General features: G+C 41.9%; 1 protein-coding gene across 12 annotated transcripts in view; it reads left to right on the top strand.

Annotated features, from left to right (window-relative positions):
- FAT1 (FAT atypical cadherin 1) overlaps positions 1 to 13,922 on the top strand; it is a 141,172-nt gene extending 127,250 nt beyond the window's left edge. For 4 of the 12 annotated variants that reach the window (XM_030816417.1, XM_030816414.1, XM_030816415.1 and 1 more), the window contains 8 exons: positions 480 to 942; positions 3,087 to 3,240; positions 3,409 to 3,519; positions 4,509 to 5,140; positions 5,854 to 5,991; positions 8,940 to 8,999; positions 11,301 to 11,336; positions 12,495 to 13,922. In XM_030816417.1, the coding sequence (XP_030672277.1) occupies positions 480 to 942; positions 3,087 to 3,240; positions 3,409 to 3,519; positions 4,509 to 5,140; positions 5,854 to 5,991; positions 8,940 to 8,999; positions 11,301 to 11,336; positions 12,495 to 13,123 (2,223 nt within the window). In that variant the 3' untranslated portion in view covers positions 13,124 to 13,922. Of the gene's footprint in view, positions 1 to 479; positions 943 to 3,086; positions 3,241 to 3,408; positions 3,520 to 4,508; positions 5,141 to 5,853; positions 5,992 to 6,494; positions 6,546 to 8,939; positions 9,008 to 11,300; positions 11,337 to 12,494 lie in introns of those variants that run through there. The other 8 variants (XM_030816419.1, XM_030816418.1, XR_004031094.1 and 5 more) reach the window with 7 other exon arrangements.
- The last annotated feature ends 4,267 nt before the right edge of the window (positions 13,923 to 18,189 follow it).

Here is an 18,189-nt window from a genome sequence, read left to right as displayed (position 1 = left end):
CCAGCTGCTCGGGAGGCTGAGGCACAGGAATCACTTGACCAGGGGAGGCAGAGGTTGCAGTGAGTTGAGATCACACCGCTGCACTCCAGCCTGGGCGACAAGAGCGAAACTCTGTCTCCAAAAAAAAACTGTTTATAGAGACATCCTACATGTGTTTCAGGTGTTACGTATCTTGCCCACCTTTTTTAAAAACATTATTCAGTTTTGACTTTTGATATTACCTAATGCTTATGTGTTCAGTTAGTGGTCAATTATTCGCTTCCATGATGCTTTGTGGAGGTGCATTATAACTTGATATTCCTAAAAGACGCATTTTAATGATTTGTACGGTGGACAGATGAATCTGTGCTCTGTAGTACTTAAATGCAAGGCCTAGCTTCTCCCCTCACTCCCTAACCCCTCTCCTGTAGATTTGTGATCAGGCACTCTCATTGAAGGTTCTATGAGACTAATGTGAACCGTCACTCTTTTTCTCCTAGATTCATCATGGAAGGCTGCAGTACAAGTTTGACTGTGGAAGTGGCCCTGGAATTGTCTCTGTTCAGAGCATTCAGGTCAATGATGGGCGGTGGCACGCAGTGTCCCTGGAAGTGAACGGAAACTATGCTCGTTTGGTTCTAGACCAAGTTCATACTGCGTCGGGCACAGCCCCAGGGACTCTGAAAACGCTGAACCTGGATAACTATGTGTTTTTCGGCGGCCACATCCGTCAGCAGGGAACAAGGCACGGACGAAGTCCTCAAGTTGGTAATGGTTTCAGGGGTTGTATGGACTCCATTTATTTGAATGGGCAGGAGCTCCCTTTAAACAGCAAACCCAGAAGCTACGCACACATCGAAGAGTCGGTGGATGTGTCTCCAGGCTGCTTCCTGACGGCGGCGGAAGACTGCGCCAGCAACCCTTGCCAGAATGGAGGCGTTTGCAGTCCGTCACCTGCTGGAGGTAGGCTCCGTAATGTTGCCGTCTTTAAAATGGCGCACGTGTATACATTTCGGGGGAAGCTCCCCAGGTATTTTTTTATTTTCTTCTCTCTTGATTCAGGTAATATTGTCAGACACTGCAGTCAGTGTTGGAATTGAGCAGCATCCCTCACACGGGAGCAGAGCTGGGTTTGGTGCTCTTCCGCTGCCCAGGCTGCAGGTGCCGCGGCTCCCACTGCTGAGCGCCTGCAGTGCCATCCCAGCGCCCGAGCAGGAGGCGCTCCAAGTGACTCAGAACTCTTCTTTAACTCCATAGTCATCGACCCAGGGGAATTTACAATTCGTACCGCTTAGCCCTTCTTTGTTCTTCGTATCACCTTTTCTCTAATGGCTCAGCGTAGAGGGCCTGCTAGATTCTTGCTGGCAATAATAGTTGGGAATATGATTTTCCAGAAGGCGCTGAATCCCTCCTGAAGTATTGCCATATCTGTCTGTCTTGAAGCCCTGGTGTAGTGGGGTACTCTGTGTCTTTTGCACCCTGGACTCCTGTTAGGCCCACTTACCAATAATAGGGTACAGTTAGGAAAATGACAGTTGTCATGCCAAATAGAGCTTGGTATAATGAACAGAGCAAAAATAATACTGTCATTAAGTGGGATTTCCAAAGCTTTGGTTTTCTCTTGTTCTCTCAGGGAAGTGTATTTGCATTCTGTGTGCATAGAGTGGGCCAGGCCATCCCCACAGAAACACTCTGGTTTATACTGTGATCGTATTAGTTACACATCCAAACCAGGTTAGCAAGGAGGCTGTCCTCATTTTGTCACTTAGGGATGAGGCTGAGAGAGGTGCTTTCCTGCCAGGCACTCCCATGGTCCCGAAGCAGGAGTAAAGGAGCATGGCAGCCGGGCCCTGGCTCCTAAGGCCCTGGCCCAGGGCACCACAGTTCTTCATCCTGAGAAAACCCCACAGCCACGCCAACTTTGGAGAGGCGGGGAAGCACTGTGTGGTGGCGTGCCCCCAAGGCAGGCAGGCAGAAGTGGCCTGCCACACTACAACCCATGGCCACACCAGCTTTGGAGGGGCGGGGAAGCACTGCTGCAGTGTGCCCCTAAGGCAAGCACTTAGAAGTGACCTGCCACACTACAGCCCACGGCCACGCCAGCTTTGGAGGGGCGGGGAAGCACTGCTGCGGTGTGCCCCCAAGGCAGGCAGTTAGAAGTGGCCTGCCACACTACAACCCACAGCCACACCAGCTTCGGAGGGGCAGGGAAGCACTGCTGCGGTGTGCCCCTAAGGCAGGCAGTTAGAAGATCTGCCACACCACAACCCACGGCCACACCAGCTTTGGAGGGGCGGGGAAGCACTGTGGTGGTGTGCCCCCAAGGCAGGCAGTTAGAAGATCTGCCACACCACCTGTCACAGACTTGACAAAGTGGAGTCGACATTCTTCGTACTGCTTTGAACAGATGTGATGATCTCCTTTCTTAAATCTTTACATGTTTGAGAGGCTGAGGCAGGAGGATCGCTTGAGGCTAGGAGTGAGGCAGCCTGGGCAATACAGGGAAACCCCATGTCTACAAAAACTTAAAAAATTAGCCAGGCGTGTGGCATGCCTCTAGTCCCAGCTACTCAGGAGTCTGAGGTGGGAGGATCCCTGAGCCCGGGAGTTTGAGAATGCAATGAGCTGAGATTGCACCACTGCACTCCAGCCTGGGTGGCAGAGCGAGACCTGTCTCAAAAAATAAAAATATTGAAAGGTAATTTATAGTCTTCAAAGTGCTTTTCACATTCATTATTTTCTCATTTAACCCTTAAATGCTTGTGAATTGCAAATAAATTGAGATGTTAAGTGGTGCTGTCTATGTACATGGTCACTCAAGTAAAGAACTGTATTTTCCTCCTCTATATGTGTGACCTAATGATCTTGATGCAAATTATGATGAACTAAAGCTAACTGAGTTCTCTCTTCAATTCTGGGTGTTCTGGTTATACCAGCAGTGGAAGGCTTGTTGATGTAGCCAGCTTTTTTCCCAGAGAGAGTGAGAATTTTACAAGCTTTTACAGACCTCAGAGAACTAAGTCTTAAAGCTAAAAAGCAATATAATTAAGACCAGGTTTTGGAGTCATTGAGTGATAGGACTTTTTTGTTCCTTTTTGCCAATTTAGGTTATTACTGCAAATGCAGTGCCTTATACATAGGGACCCACTGTGAGATAAGCGTGAATCCGTGTTCCTCCAACCCATGCCTCTATGGGGGCACGTGCGTTGTCGACAGCGGAGGCTTTGTTTGCCAGTGTAGAGGATTATATACTGGTCAGAGGTATGTGTATTTTTCTTAACTTTCAGGATTAATTGTAGTATAAAATTCTTCTTAAACATATAATGGTGCATGTAAAAAGTCTCCACGTTAATTTGCTAATGTTCTGTTTTGCTGTATTTATTTGCAACAGGGTCGTGAGGTTTACGTGTGTTTCTCCTTACTCTTTAGGTGTCAGCTTAGTCCATACTGCAGAGATGAACCGTGTAAGAATGGCGGAACATGCTTTGACAGTTTGGATGGCGCCGTTTGTCAGTGTGATTCAGGCTTTAGGGGAGAAAGGTACATGGTTTCTTTCCAAATTTAGATTCATACCTTTTCTTTTTTTTTTTTTTTTTTTTTTTGCTTAAATTTTTACTTTATTTATGAAGACCCTGACTTTATTGGTTTAATTTTTGATGTATTTTGTTATAATATTTTTTAAGTTTGTAAATTCACAATTCATACATACTTTTCTTTGCCTTTATACATTTTTTTTGTTTCTATTCTCTAACAAGTCACACCTCGGAAATACATATATATATATATATATTTATATACACATACATACACACATATATAATTGAATATCTATAATTGAAAATGTATTTGTATAATATATATAATGGAATATCTAATTGAAAATGTATTTGTATAATTTTTATCATTTCTAAAATTTAGATTTTTGTTTACTTTTTTTATTTTATTGTTATTATACTTTAAGTTTTAGGGTACATGTGCACCATGTGCAGGTTTGTTACATATGTATGCGTGTGCCATGTTGGTGTGCTGCACCCATTAACTCGATTCATAGCTTTTCATGGTGTCATATTGACTGGCAGATGCAACAGATGTTCAGTGATTTTAACTACATTATGTCAGATTTTGATAATCCTCATATTGGCCCCTTATATAATTTATAATCTTTTCACTCTTTAAAATGAAATATCAAGCAGATGAATATAATATATATAATACTTGAAAAAAACTAATGTTTAGCCAATGGGGTTGATGTAGTAGTCTGTTGGACCCTAGGAAAATGGCCATTAGTGGTGGCTTGATGTGTTTCCTTCCCAAACGTACATCGAAAGCATGCGATCACATGATTGCTTTCTCCACAGAAGGTCTTTTCTCATGGTTGTCGACGTTACATTTTTTAGTTGTTTTGTGTCTGGGTTTGATCTTCACATAGATTATCAAGGAGGGATTAGTCTTCAGTCTATAAGGATTGAGCCTGACGTACGCTGGCGTATGCTACACAGGTCTCTCCTCATTCCTGACTTTCTTGGCAGGTGTCAGAGTGATGTTGATGAGTGCACTGGAAACCCCTGCCTGCACGGGGCCCTCTGTGAGAACACACACGGCTCCTATCACTGCAACTGCAGCCACGAGTACAGGGGACGTCACTGCGAGGATGCTGCACCCAACCAGTACGTGTCCACGCCGTGGAACATTGGGTTGGCAGAAGGAATCGGAATCGTTGTGTTTATTGCAGGGATATTTTTACTGGTGGTGGTGTTTGTTCTCTGCCGTAAGATGATTAGTCGGAAAAAGAAGCATCAGGCCGAACCTGAAGACAAGCACCTGGGACCCGCTACGGCTTTCTTGCAGAGACCATATTTTGATTCCAAGCTAAATAAGAACATTTACTCAGACATACCACCCCAGGTGCCTGTGCGGCCTATTTCCTACACGCCGAGCATTCCAAGTGACTCGAGAAACAATCTTGACCGAAATTCCTTCGAAGGATCTGCTATCCCAGAGCATCCCGAATTCAGCACTTTTAACCCCGAGTCTGTGCACGGGCACCGAAAAGCAGTGGCAGTCTGCAGCGTGGCGCCAAACCTGCCTCCCCCACCTCCTTCAAACTCCCCTTCTGACAGCGACTCCATCCAGAAACCTAGCTGGGACTTTGACTATGACAGTAAGAGCCATTTTTCATCTCACTAAAATGTCACTTGAGATAAACAGTGAGGTCACAAGTTCTGTCCAGTCAAAATGTGTGTACGCTTCATTAGCGACAAGTATGCTTAGACTGAAATCCGTATGATGATTTGAAACTTTTTTGGATGTCCTGATTGCTGGGTTAGCATTGTGGCTTTGATGTTATTTTAATTAAGAAATTGAATCTAGTAATGTTTAGTTAATATTCTGGAGAGATCATTTCATTTTATAATTGATAAAGGTTCTCATCTATAATTTTTTGAGTTTATTAATATGTCAGAAAAATAATCGGGAGCGTTTTCATGCTAGGATTTTTAAAAATATGACCTGGAGAAGTGGAAATATTTATATTAGTGACGTAACATATATTTGATGCTTTTTTTTTTTAAAGCTACACATATTATTTTAAAACAAAATTTTAGCAGCCTTTACCGTCTAATGATACCCATAGGCATGCTTATGGGCGATTTCTACTCTATGAATAATCTCTGAGATGATGTGTAGGTCTTTCTGTGCAGGGTGTTTTTTATTTGTTCGTTTGAGTTTGTAAGGTGTTTCTGTTTTTCTTTCAGTCGTTCATTTATTCAGTAAATCTCAGGCCATTGTTGGGTAATGCGTGGTGTGTCTCAGGATTCAGCGGTGAACAAAACCATCTTGACCCATATACTTACTGTTTATCATCCTTCCTTTTAGCGAAAGTGGTGGATCTCGATCCCTGTCTTTCCAAGAAGCCTCTAGACGAAAAGGCTTCCCAGCCGTACAGTGCCCGGGAAAGCCTGTCTGAAGTGCAGTCCCTGAGCTCCTTCCAGTCCGAATCGTGCGATGACAATGGTGAGGCAGCGGTGTGCTGCAACACTGCGATTTGCTTGCTTGTTGTGTTATTGTGTTATCTCACAATGTAGACGCACTAGCTACCCTTAAAAGCCTCACCGTATTTTCATTTTTCTTGGACCACTTTTAAACAATACCATACGTACTTGCATGAGTGTCTGCTGGGGAAAATAGCTAAACTGTTCTTAATGGATAGGTATTTGAACTGGTCAGTAATAGAGAAGAACATATTCATCGAAGGATCTGATTGACTAGTCTTGTATTGGCTTTTTTTTGACAACAGTAAATATCACCCCAGTTTTGTGGGTTTGTCAGAAATCCTCCTCACAACTTTCTTAACCACACAGCACACACACAAACACACACACGCACTCTCTCTCTCTCACACACACACACACCCCCTCTAAGAAGAGATGTGATAGTCTGAAATGTTCGATTTCAGTAGCACCTTTGGTATTACAAGGTTTTATTTGTCTCCTCCCCCAACCCCACTGCGGCCCCAGCTCCCATTTGGATCAGAGCGTACTGCCAGAGCACAGTTTAAGAGATTGCTAGTAAGTTTAATTCTATTTCTAATGAAGAAAGTTTGACAGTGGGATCTTTGCCACCAGTTATGTTGATCTGGTTTCCCTATAGGGTAAATCGCATTGATAACTAGCTTTGCCATATTAACGCATACCAGTAGAGAAAATTGTCAATATTCAGTAACACAATGTATTTTTTAGTGGAAATTTTTGAATCTCAGAATTAGTAAGTTTAATGATAATTTTTTTATTGTATAAGCATGTAATGTTTATTATTAAGCATATATTAATATGTTATACATTATTAATATGTTAACATATTAATATGTTATACATTTCAAATATTATATTGGTGTAAAAAGGTAACCCCACTAATAATTATTCAATCCAGAGTAATATAGTCCATAATATATCATATAGTCCATAAATCCATATAGTCATCATCTATTGCAGTCATTTTTCAAGCTAAAGATAGCTATAAGTATGTGCTGTCATTTCTGATTTCAAGTATGTATATATATATATACACATATATATGTGTGTATATGTGTATATATATATTTATATATATGGTATCAAAATATACCTGTGTTTATTAGGAATAGAGTATATGGACATAGCTTTGCTTGTTAAACCAACAAGATAGAATTATGTCTTTTATCAATTTTAATTCTAAGAAGTTCCTTTTTCCAGTTTATGTAATAATGTATATCTTGGCCCCTAAATGCTCTTTATAAATACATTTCAGAATTTTATCAGCATTTTCTTTCTAGTTCTTGTTGTTGAAACATCAGTCTTCTTAATAATAGTCCCAAGTGGCCAGGTGCGGTGGCTCACGTCTGTAATCCCAGCACTTTGGGAGGCCGAGGCAGGCAGATCACGAGGACAGGAGGTCAAGACCGTCCTGGCAGTGAAACCCCGTCTCTACTAAAAATAGAAAAAAAATTAGCCAGGTGTGGTGGTGGGCACCTGTACTCCCAGCTACTGGGGAGGCTGAGGCAGGAGAATGGCGTGAGCCCGGGAGTCGTAGCTTGCAGTGAGCTGAGATCACGCCACTGCACTCCAGCCTGGGCGACAGAGCAAGACTCCGTCTCAAAAAAAAAAAAAATATTCCCAAGTGCTTTTAATAAGTTATGGTCAAATTACTTATGAAAACTAGCTTCCAGATAATGCAGTGCAGAGAAAAAACATGTATACAGGAGTGTTTTTATTTTACTCGTTACCGTAATGTAATTATCAGTTGTAAACTGAAAGCCTGCTGAGAGTCTGTTCCTGCGTCGTATTCCCAGTTTTCCAGGGCCATTGTTACAGATTACCACAAACTCTGTGGCTTAAAACAACGTAGACTTGTGTTGCTGTCATTCTGTAGCTTAGAAGCCCAACCCCTGTGTCTCAGAGGGCTAAAATCACGCAATCGGTAGGGCTGCATTCCCTTCTGCAACTCGAGGGAAGAACCTGTTTTCCTTCCTCTCCTGGTTTTTAGAGGCTGCCCACATTCTTTGGCTCTTGGTTTCTTCCATCTCTCAGAGACAGCAACACAGCTTTTCACTGACCACCCTTCTGTCAGCAGAGCTCCCCCCCAGCCGTAACTGGGAAAGCCTCTGTGCGGAAAAATCACCCTTATGATTGCATCAGGCCCGCCCAGATAATCCAGGGGAATCCCTCGTCTCAATTTCCTTACCTGAACCACATCAACAAAGTCCCTTTTGCCGTGTATAGTGACATATTCACAGGCTCCTGGGATTAGGACGTGGACTATTTGAGGGCCGGCCTTCTGCCTACCACATGCGTACATATTTGCCTTGGCATAGCTATTTGAAAACAATCTGATACACAAATGAAAAGGGAATTTACACAGGAAACGGACGGGCAGAGTCTCCTCCTCTACTGGTACATTAGCTCACCAGCGATTAGTCCATCTGCAAACAGATAGATTTGCAGGGAAAACAATCAGAACAGGGACAAAAACATTCTTGTTTTAGATTGTATATGTTTCTCCTTCAATTTCTTTTTTTGGGGGACAATGTGTGAGTGATTAGGCAGCCAGAAGAGTGGCGAACCACAGATTGTAGTCTTGGAATGTCGAGTCTTGCCTGTAAGATGTTAAAATAAGAATCGTTTTGGCCTGGCATGATCCATAATTGTAATTGTGAAAAAATTTAAAGCTAAATTTTTTTTAAATTCCAATAAAATATGTTTACTTTATTCTTTTGATTAATAATAACAAATATATAGCTCGATTAGAAAAGTCTCTGAGACACACAACTAACAGTGAGGAGGCTGTGCATCTTATGTGGTCGTATTGAAGCACTCATGGGTTTGAATTTGAGGTAGAAATGGTATAATACAACACTTTATTTCATGCACTGTTTTCTGACTAACTGAAGATGTTCCTAATTGACTGCTTTTGTACCTTTTTGCAAGCTTCCATAGTGACCGTAATGCACCTTGTCAATGCTGTGGTTGACACGGCGAGCACAGAAGGTACAGTTGTAAGTGCTCGTGCTTGTGTCTCTGTCTTGCAGCAGCTGTGTCGTAGAACACGGCCGCATTGCCCATTGCAATGGTAGGAAAAAAGTTTGTGTTTTTGAGGGGGTTGAGTCCTTTTATTTTATGCAGGTGTGTATATATGTAATATGGGTGCTTTGCAAAAAATATTTCGATGTATGTTATGTCTTTGTTCCTTTTTACCATTCATATTGATTTACACAGACATCAGAAGTAACCATGAGATCTTGAGAGCTTATCTATAGGTGGTGCAATATAAAAAAAGTTCAGAAGTAATTTTACCTAAAATTTTTTTGAAACAAAAATTCTTCTTCATATGTAGAGGAATAAGACTTGAATAACATAAAGCTTTCATAATTAACCTGTAACTGACTCTTCACTTTTGGTTTTTCCCTGAGTATGATCAAAGAAAAGGGTGTAGAGCATGGTAAAAGAATATTTTCATATTTGGTTTAGTGAAAATTATTTAATGTGAAGCTTTATCTGCTCAGAGTTGTAAGAAAGGACATTGAACACCTTCCCCAAATTATTTTAAATTAAAATAGCCCTTTATTAGTGCACTGAAATTCATCACATGGGGAAGGCACAGGCTCGTACTTTTCAAACTGTAATGTGAATCAGATCACCTGGAGGGCTGTTAAAAGTCCAATTGCTGGTTCCCAGCACCAGCATTTCTGATCCAATAGGTCTGGGTTGGGACTTGAGAATTTGCAATTTTCACCAGTTCGCAGGTAGCTCTGATGGTACCGGTCTAGAGATCTCACTTGAGAACTGCTTACAGAGGCCATCGAGTACACAGACGTCATCATGGAGCTCGGGGGACCCGTTATGCTAGGACATGATGCTGTCAGCGTTCAGGAGGAGGGAGGATAGCTCTGGGCCCCATTTGCTATCAGGCAGAAGAGGCTTAGATACTCCAGTGTTCATCGTTACAGTTACTGATGACGCCTACGCTTCTTTTCCTAAGAAGTACCATGTTTTCACTTGGCGAATCAAAAACATATCTGTATTTTGTCTAGTGAAGTTTTAGTGTTAAACTGATGACCTTCAGCATTTTAAATATTATTGAAGTTTATAGAAGCAGAATTTCAACAGTTCCTTCATTGCAATCTCCTTCATTGAAAAATATTTTTTGGCATATCCAAGAAGTGCACATTGAATTTAAAGTTGAAAGCTATTACTAGTGCCTAAGTAACAAAAGTTGATCTTTTTTTGTTTAAAGGAATTGCTACTTTTGTTACTAGACTTAAAAATGATTCTGTAGATACATGTTACCTAAATGCTGGCGTATTCATTTTTTAGAGACACCACAGTCTTTTAAAATTATTGAAATTTCTAGAAGTGAACTATCAATCAAATATTTGTCCCAAATTATAACATTGTTGAATGCATAGAAAGCCTTGTTTAAAAAATTCACTGATGTGACCGTTTTTCTACTGTGATGTCTACTTTCACAGTTATTGGTAGTTTCTAACAGTGCTTAACCTGCGTTATCCTGTTTAATCCTCCTAACAACTCGAAGGGATTTTCACCCCATTTCAAAGAGAGAACCTGAAGGTTAGCCAGGGCCAGGGCAGGCGTCTCATGGCCCTAATGATAGTGGGATTTACGTGCATTTGGTTACACTTCCTGCTAGGCTTCTGTGTATAAATGCGGGGCCCTGGCAGGGCAAGTGTAATTACAGACATGGGGGTAAGTGTAGCCGTGGTCTCTTTAGGAAATGGCTCACAGTGTAAATATTAAATCATATTCAGAATACATACAGTTTGGAGAGATCTTCAGCTTATAGATCTGTCTTTAAGTATCTTAAGTTTGCCTATGAATTCCTCTGAATTCAATGTCCTTTGAAGTTGCAATGTGCTATAAAGTGTGTGCATTATGTAGCTGTAGGTGTGTTTGGATTATCACCTGTGTAATCTGATCAGTTTATATTTTATTAGAGCCTGTTTGTTTTAATTATTCCTAAGAAAATTCTGTGTTTTCAGGCTGTGATTGTCAGAAACAAGGAAAAGAAAGTAATATTTGAGTTTTCTGGCCAAATCTCTGGTTCATCATTCCGCGGTCTTTTTCCTCCACTTCCATATTCCATTTTATTTGTGGTACATACATTTCTCAGCCATTTGGGATTGTCATAGATACTGGCGTAAGGACATGCTGTATGGCTGATTGGGCCTTTATAAGCAGTTTTCATTGTTCTGTGTACTTACCTTTATTGCCTTTTCAGCCGTCTGTTTTAATTACAAATGTTTTCTTTTTTTTCTGCTCTGCCACCAAAAGAATCTTTGGCTGCTCCTGACCTCAGCAAACCAAGAGGTGACTTACGCATGCCAGTTATTCATTGATATTCACTAAAAACAATGGGTCGAGCCTTGCCCCAGTGCCGACTGACTACACTGGGTCGCCCGGTGTTTGCAGCAGTAACTAAGTACACGGCTGCATGTGTGTGCGCATTGCATTCGAAGCACGGATTGCCTAACCTCCTCCCGCCTCTACAAGGATTTTTTAAATCCTAAGGAGGAAAAAAAAAAAACTATTCCAAAATTGGAAGTTTTTTTTTTTTTAAATAGTGATGCTTTATATAGTCTAAAAGGATCACAGTCCTTTTGGAAGTAACACAGATGGATTGTTACAGTGTATCAGAGGCTGTGTTATAATCTTGCAACGCTTGTTCAATTGTATTTTGCTTGAATTGGGGGCATGCTTTAATACATACCTATATTAAGTTAATTTGTTGTCTGAGGGCTAATGAAAAATAGTAATTTTAACATTAAACTTGCTACATTATTATGAAGGAAGCTTATTTTCTAAACTTTAGCATGTTAAAGGTTACTTTTATTACTTTAAAAAGTTGCATTGGCTGGGCCTGATGGCTCACACCTGTAATCCCAGCACTTTGGGAAGCTGAGTTGGCAAGATTGCTTGTGGCCAGGAGTTTAAGACCAGCCTGGGCAACATAGTGAGACCTTGTCTCTACAAAAAATATAAATGAAATTTTTTTTTAAGTTGCATTAATCAGTATTTTTTTAATGAGAAGTAGTGCAGATCAAGTGACACTGGATATTTCACTAATGTCCTAAGACTGGTTCAATACTTTTCTTCCTATAGAGCAATGGGTTCTACATTACAGAAGAAAAGTTAAAAGGATGGTTAGAATCATTTGTAGAAAAATGTATAGAATTTAGATGCTAGCATCCCATTTCTCTTAGGACTCCTTTCGTTTCCTTGAATGTTAGTTGTGTACATAAAACTGTAAGTCCACATTTTAGAAATAGAGCCTAGTTCATAGGGGTCTTTAAACTGGAGTGGGTTGAGGGATGTCTTCAAAGCAAAGACGAGGAATTTCCAGTGGTGAACTTTGAATGAAGGCATAAATGCAGTTGCATCTTTGTGTCTTTGATACACTGAGCTCTCTTTCCATGGCACAAAAGCTTGGGAGAAGACACACTGACATCTCATTTCTTTCCCACCAAGGGTATCACTGGGATACATCAGACTGGATGCCAAGCGTTCCTCTGCCGGACATACAGGAGTTCCCCAACTATGAGGTGATTGATGAGCAGACACCCCTGTACTCAGCAGATCCAAACGCCATCGATACGGATTATTACCCTGGAGGGTATGACATCGAAAGTGATTTTCCTCCACCCCCGGAAGACTTCCCCGCAGCCGATGAGCTACCACCACTACCGCCCGAATTCAGCGATCAGTTTGAATCCATCCACCCTCCTAGAGACATGCCTGCCGCGGGTAGCTTGGGTTCTTCATCAAGAAACCGGCAGAGGTTCAACTTGAATCAGTATTTGCCCAATTTTTATCCCCTCGATATGTCTGAACCTCAAACAAAAGGCACTGGTGAGAATCGTACTTGTAGAGAATCCCATGCCCCTTACCCGCCAGGGTATCAAAGACACTTCGAGGCGCCCGCTGTCGAGAGCATGCCCATGTCAGTGTACGCCTCCACGGCCTCCTGCTCCGACGTGTCGGCCTGCTGCGAAGTGGAGTCCGAGGTCATGATGAGTGACTATGAGAGCGGGGACGACGGCCACTTCGAAGAGGTGACGATCCCGCCCCTGGATTCCCAGCAGCACACGGAAGTCTGACTCTCAGCTCCCCCCAAAGTGCCTGACTTTAGTGAACCTAGAGATGATACGAGTAATCCGCATTGTTCTTTGCAGCAGTGCTTCCAAGCTTTTTTTGGTGAGCCGAATGGGCATGGCTGCGCTGGATCCTGCACCTCTGGACATGCTAGCCATTTCCAGTGTCCCAGCTACTGTCATCGTGAGGTTTTCATCGGCTGTGCTGTTTCCCAACGTCTTTTGGGATTTACATCTGTCTGTGTTAAAATAATCAAACGAAGAATCAGTCCTGTGTTGTCAGCATGATTCATGTATTTATATAGATTTGATTATTTTAATTTTCCTGTCTCTTTTTTTTGTAAATTTTATGTACAGATTTGATTTTTCATAGTTTTAACTAGATTTCCAAGATATTTTGTGCATTTGTTTCAACTGAATTTTGGTGGTGTTAGTGCCATTATCTAGCACCCTGTTTTTTTTTTTTACTATAACCAGGGTTTCACTCTGTCTTTTTCCACTGAAGTATGACATTTTGTTAGAATATTTCAGTGTAGTCATTCATTTCTAGCTGTACATAGGATGAGGGAGAGATGTGATACATGAACATGTCTTACATGGGTTGCTGTATTTAGAATTATAAACATTTTTCATTATTGGAAAGTGTAACGGGGACCTTCTGCATACCTGTTTAGAACCAAAACCACCATGACACAGTTTTTATAGTGTCTGTATATTTGTGATGCAATGGTCTTGTAAAGGTTTTTAATGAAAACTACCATTAGCCAGTCTTTCTTACTGACAATAAATTATTAATAAAATACTTGAGCTTTACTGCCTCTTTTTCCTTCCCATTGATACTCCTGTTCAGGATTCGGTGGCTGAATTGAGATAGAAGAATGGATGAATGGAAGGGTGGATATTGATGTATTTGCTTTTAGTGGACAAGGCGTAAATGCGAAAATCCTCTCTACCCTGACCAAAAGCCGGGCTGTCCATGCAGAGCTAGCCACCAGGGGGCAGTATATAGCTGCTTGATACGGCTCAAAACTATAGCCACAAAAGTAAAAAGCATAACTTTTTAATATTTTTAAACAAAACCAAGAAAATTTTATACATTGTTAATTAGTATGAATTTATTGGTTGTAATTTTAATGCTTACATGTTTTTCACCTTTGTCAATGTTTTGTATCAAAAACAGTCTCTATGAAGCATTATACCTTTCTGTTGTCAACTTACACAGTACTGTATGATTTAATGTGAGATCCAGAAGCTGTTTTTTGTGTATTTTTATACAGTCAAAATCCATCCCTACTTCCAACACATTTATTGAGTACTTACTATGTGCCACTATGATATGAATGACAAAGAATTAAGCTTTCTTAGAACTTGGGAGAAACATGTTTTCCCTTTAAGTAAATGCCTTTATTTTCATCAAATAATATAAATACATAGTTTAAAAACATCAAAGAGAGCTAAAATATATATAATAAAACAGCAGTCCCATGCAACCTGCTGTACCCAGTTACAACTCCTTAAGCTGTTTTTCTCATTCTTCCTTTCATATTTTCAAATGTATATATTATTCTTTCCTGAGTCACTAAATTTAGAAATTGCCTATTGACTCCCTGTGATGTTGGAGGAAGACCATGTAACCCAATAGACCTCCATTGAACTTGTTTTCCTACCGTTAGTTATAACGTAATTTTTGGATTAATCCATATAGAGTGTTTCCATTATTTTGATTATGTAAGTATTCACTGCTGTGCCAAGCAGTATATGATGTTTATTTTCACTTACTTAGCAACTTTCTTTTTTTTAACAATTGTCTTTTTATTTTACTCATTTTTTAAACTTGTGACTACTCGTGTATTCAGAAAACATTTTCCCTCAATAATAACTATATTATTTTGCCTGAACAGACAGACAAAAATCCTCTGCCGTCTTGGAGTTTACATTTGGTGGGGACAGGTGGTAGGAGGAGATGATGAGGAGATACGTGGTAGTGTTTAGAGTAGTGAGTGCTGAGGAGAGAGACTGATTGAGGAAGGAATGTGTGAGATTGTGATGGGAAGGGACATTCTGAGAAGACAGGAGGCCTCAGTGGCAAGCGGCATTTGAGTCCAACCCTGAAGTTGATGAGGAAGAATACCACGTGGTTTCTCTGGGGACTGTTCCAGGCAGACAGATTAGCTGCTACCGTAAAGGGAGGAGTGTGAGAATGCCCAAGGAAAACACAAGGGCAGCTTCTCATGTACATGGTCACAGCAGGAAGTCTGTCTGCGCCTTTTTTTCCCTTGGACGTTCTCCTCAGGGAGCCCCTCAGCTTGGTGGCCCAGACTCCATTTTTTGTTCTCTTCGGCATCTATAGTTGTTGTTCTGGAATATTCTCCTTACCGTGGACTCTATAATTTTCTCTTGGCCTAACTCTTGTTTTATATCCTGGTACTGTCTGAGAAAGAGTTGCATGGGAAGTAATTTTTTGTGACTGTTTCTGAAAGTGTCTTTATTCTACTCTTGATAGATTGGGTGTAGATTTCTGGTTTGGAGGTAAATTACTTTCAGAATCTTGAAGTCACGGAACTCACTGTCTTCCAGCTTCTAATGTTGACATTGAAAAGTCCGGTGTCATTCCTAGTCCCAGTTGACTATTCGTGGCCTGATATTACTCTCACAAATCTTCGGGGATCTTCCTGTGGGGACATGCTGCTTCTCTACAAAATTGTGAGATTTCCTGCTGATGTCTGGCGTGGGCCTTTTCCAGGGATTGCTACTCAGTTTTTACCATGAAAACCCATGTTGTGGGGACTGTTCTTGTGGTATTTCTTTGATCATTTCTTCCCCTCTGCTTTCTCAGTTCTTCTTTTAATTCTCAAAGCAGGTGATCTCAGTTCTGTTGTCAAGACTCATAACTATAGGTTGCTTGACTTGCTACATTCTCTCACTTTTTGATTGAACTCCTATTGTCCATCTTTGTTTTGTTCCCCTTCTGGGATTCATTCCACTTTTATCTTCTGTTCCTTCCGTTACCAGTTTTATTTCTGCTGTCATTTTTAATGTTTAAGAGACTGGTCTGGTCCTGATTGTCGCTTTTCTGTATTACACAGGCATTTTTCCTGTTTTGGAGCTCCCTGGTATCTCATTTTTGCTCATTGTATTTTAGAATAAGTCCTTCCATTTTGCCTGGTTTCCCCCTGGGAGGGCTTTTAACTACTCCTTTGTGGAGGCCTTGCTCCCCTTTCACCTTGCTGGCTTTCCTCTTGCTTATTTTGAGCCTGATGAGGCACTCGAGCTGGCCGAAAGCCGTGGCTGTGCTCCTTAGCTCCTGGACTCCTCTGTGACATTGTGGGCCCTGGACTCCTCTGTGACATTGTGGGCCCTGGACTTCTCTGTGACATTGTGGGCCCTGGACTTCTCTGTGACATTGTGGGCCAGCTTGCTTTGTCAGTTTCTTTGTCTTTGAAGAGTTTCAGTTTCTCCCAAGGAAAGACCTTCTGTTTCCAGCCTGGGAAATAACATTGCTCTTATTTTGAAGTTGGCCAGATAAGGGGACTGGGGATTTGTCATTCCCTTAGTCCTCTAGTTCTGGGACTGGGGATTTGTCACTCCCTTAGTCTTCTAGTTCTGGGACTGGGGATTTGTCACTCCCTTAGTCCTCTAGTTCTGGGACTGGGGATTTGTCATTCCCTTAGTCCTCTAGTTCTGGGTTACAAGAACATTCCTGCTTCTTTCTCCGTCTATTTTATCATCGAGGCAGCTCAGGATAGAGCTGAGAAACTGCATTCTAACAGCTTGAACACAGTTCAGACAGCATCCCTGCCACTCGCCCCATTCTTCACTATGTGTGTGACAAAGGGGCCTGTTCCCGTGGCCTCCAGGCTCTGCTGCCCAATCCTTGCATCTGCTGTAGTGTGGTTTACAGTTAACAACGCCTCTTAAAAGCATTGAAAATGGAATTGCTTTTTAACTTTTTCCCCCATTTCCTGTTTCAGATTCATTTTCCTTTTTTAAAATAACGTTTTGTTTACTTAAACATTTATTGTTTGATTGATTTTCAGGAGAAGAAAGGGGGCGGAATGTAGCACTCCGCCATCTGAACCTGGAAGTCCAAATGTGCTCACACCACCCGTTTCCAGTGTTTGGAAGAACGCTGGGGTATCAGTGTTCTATTGCTCCACAGGACATGGCCATACATTGAGTGGCTTAAGATCACCCCCATTACTTCTCACTGCATAGATCAAATCCCCCGGGCATGGCATGGCCAGGTTTTCTGCTCAGCTTCTCACAGGCTGGAATCAAGCTGTCGGGCTGTGGTTTCATCTGAGGCTGGGGAGCTCACAAGGCTCTTGGCAGAATTCAGTCCGTTGCAGTTGTAGAACTGGTCTCAGTTTCTTGCTAACTGCAGGACAGAGGTTCCCTGTTTCTTGCTGGCTGTCCCACTTTTTTTTTTTTTTTTTTTTTTTTTTGAGATGGAGTCTGGCTCTGTTGCCCAGGCTGGAGTGCAATGGCGCAATCTTGGCTCACTGCAACCTCCGCCTCCCAGGTTCAAGTGATTCTCCTGCCTCAGCCTCCCGAGTAGCTGGGATTACAGGCATGCGACACCAGGCCCAGCTAATTTTTGTATTTTTAGTAGAGACGGAGTTTCACCATGTTTCTCAGGCTGATATTGAACTCCTGAGCTCAGATAATCCACCTGCCTTGGCCTCCCAAAGTGCTGGGATTATAGGCGTGAGTCACCGCACCCAGCCCATCCCCACTTTCTTGACAGCTTCTCTTGAGTCAGGTCCTAGCTCCTCGGCCCTCTCACATGGTAGCTACATCTTCACCTGCCTCCTGACCTCAGGAAGGGCCTGATCCCTTTTTAAAGGCTCATGTGATTTGGTCAGGTGCTCACCCAGGACATAAAGTCTCCGTTTGAGTAACTAAAAGTCAGCTGGTTAGTAACCTAGCCATGGGAATTCCCATCACATTCACAAGTCCCATTCACCTTCGGGGGTGGGGGGAGTTACACCATGTACCCCAGGACAGGGATGGGTTCTTTGAGGCCATCTTAGACTTCTACCTACCAAAACTGGCACTATTTGTTGGTTCTT

The sequence above is a fragment of the Nomascus leucogenys genome, chromosome 7b (genome assembly GCF_006542625.1).
Source record: "Nomascus leucogenys isolate Asia chromosome 7b, Asia_NLE_v1, whole genome shotgun sequence".
Classification (NCBI taxonomy): Eukaryota; Metazoa; Chordata; class Mammalia; order Primates; family Hylobatidae; genus Nomascus; species Nomascus leucogenys.
The sequence above is the reverse complement of the archived record's forward strand: the minus strand, read 5'-3'. Positions and strand labels throughout refer to the sequence as shown.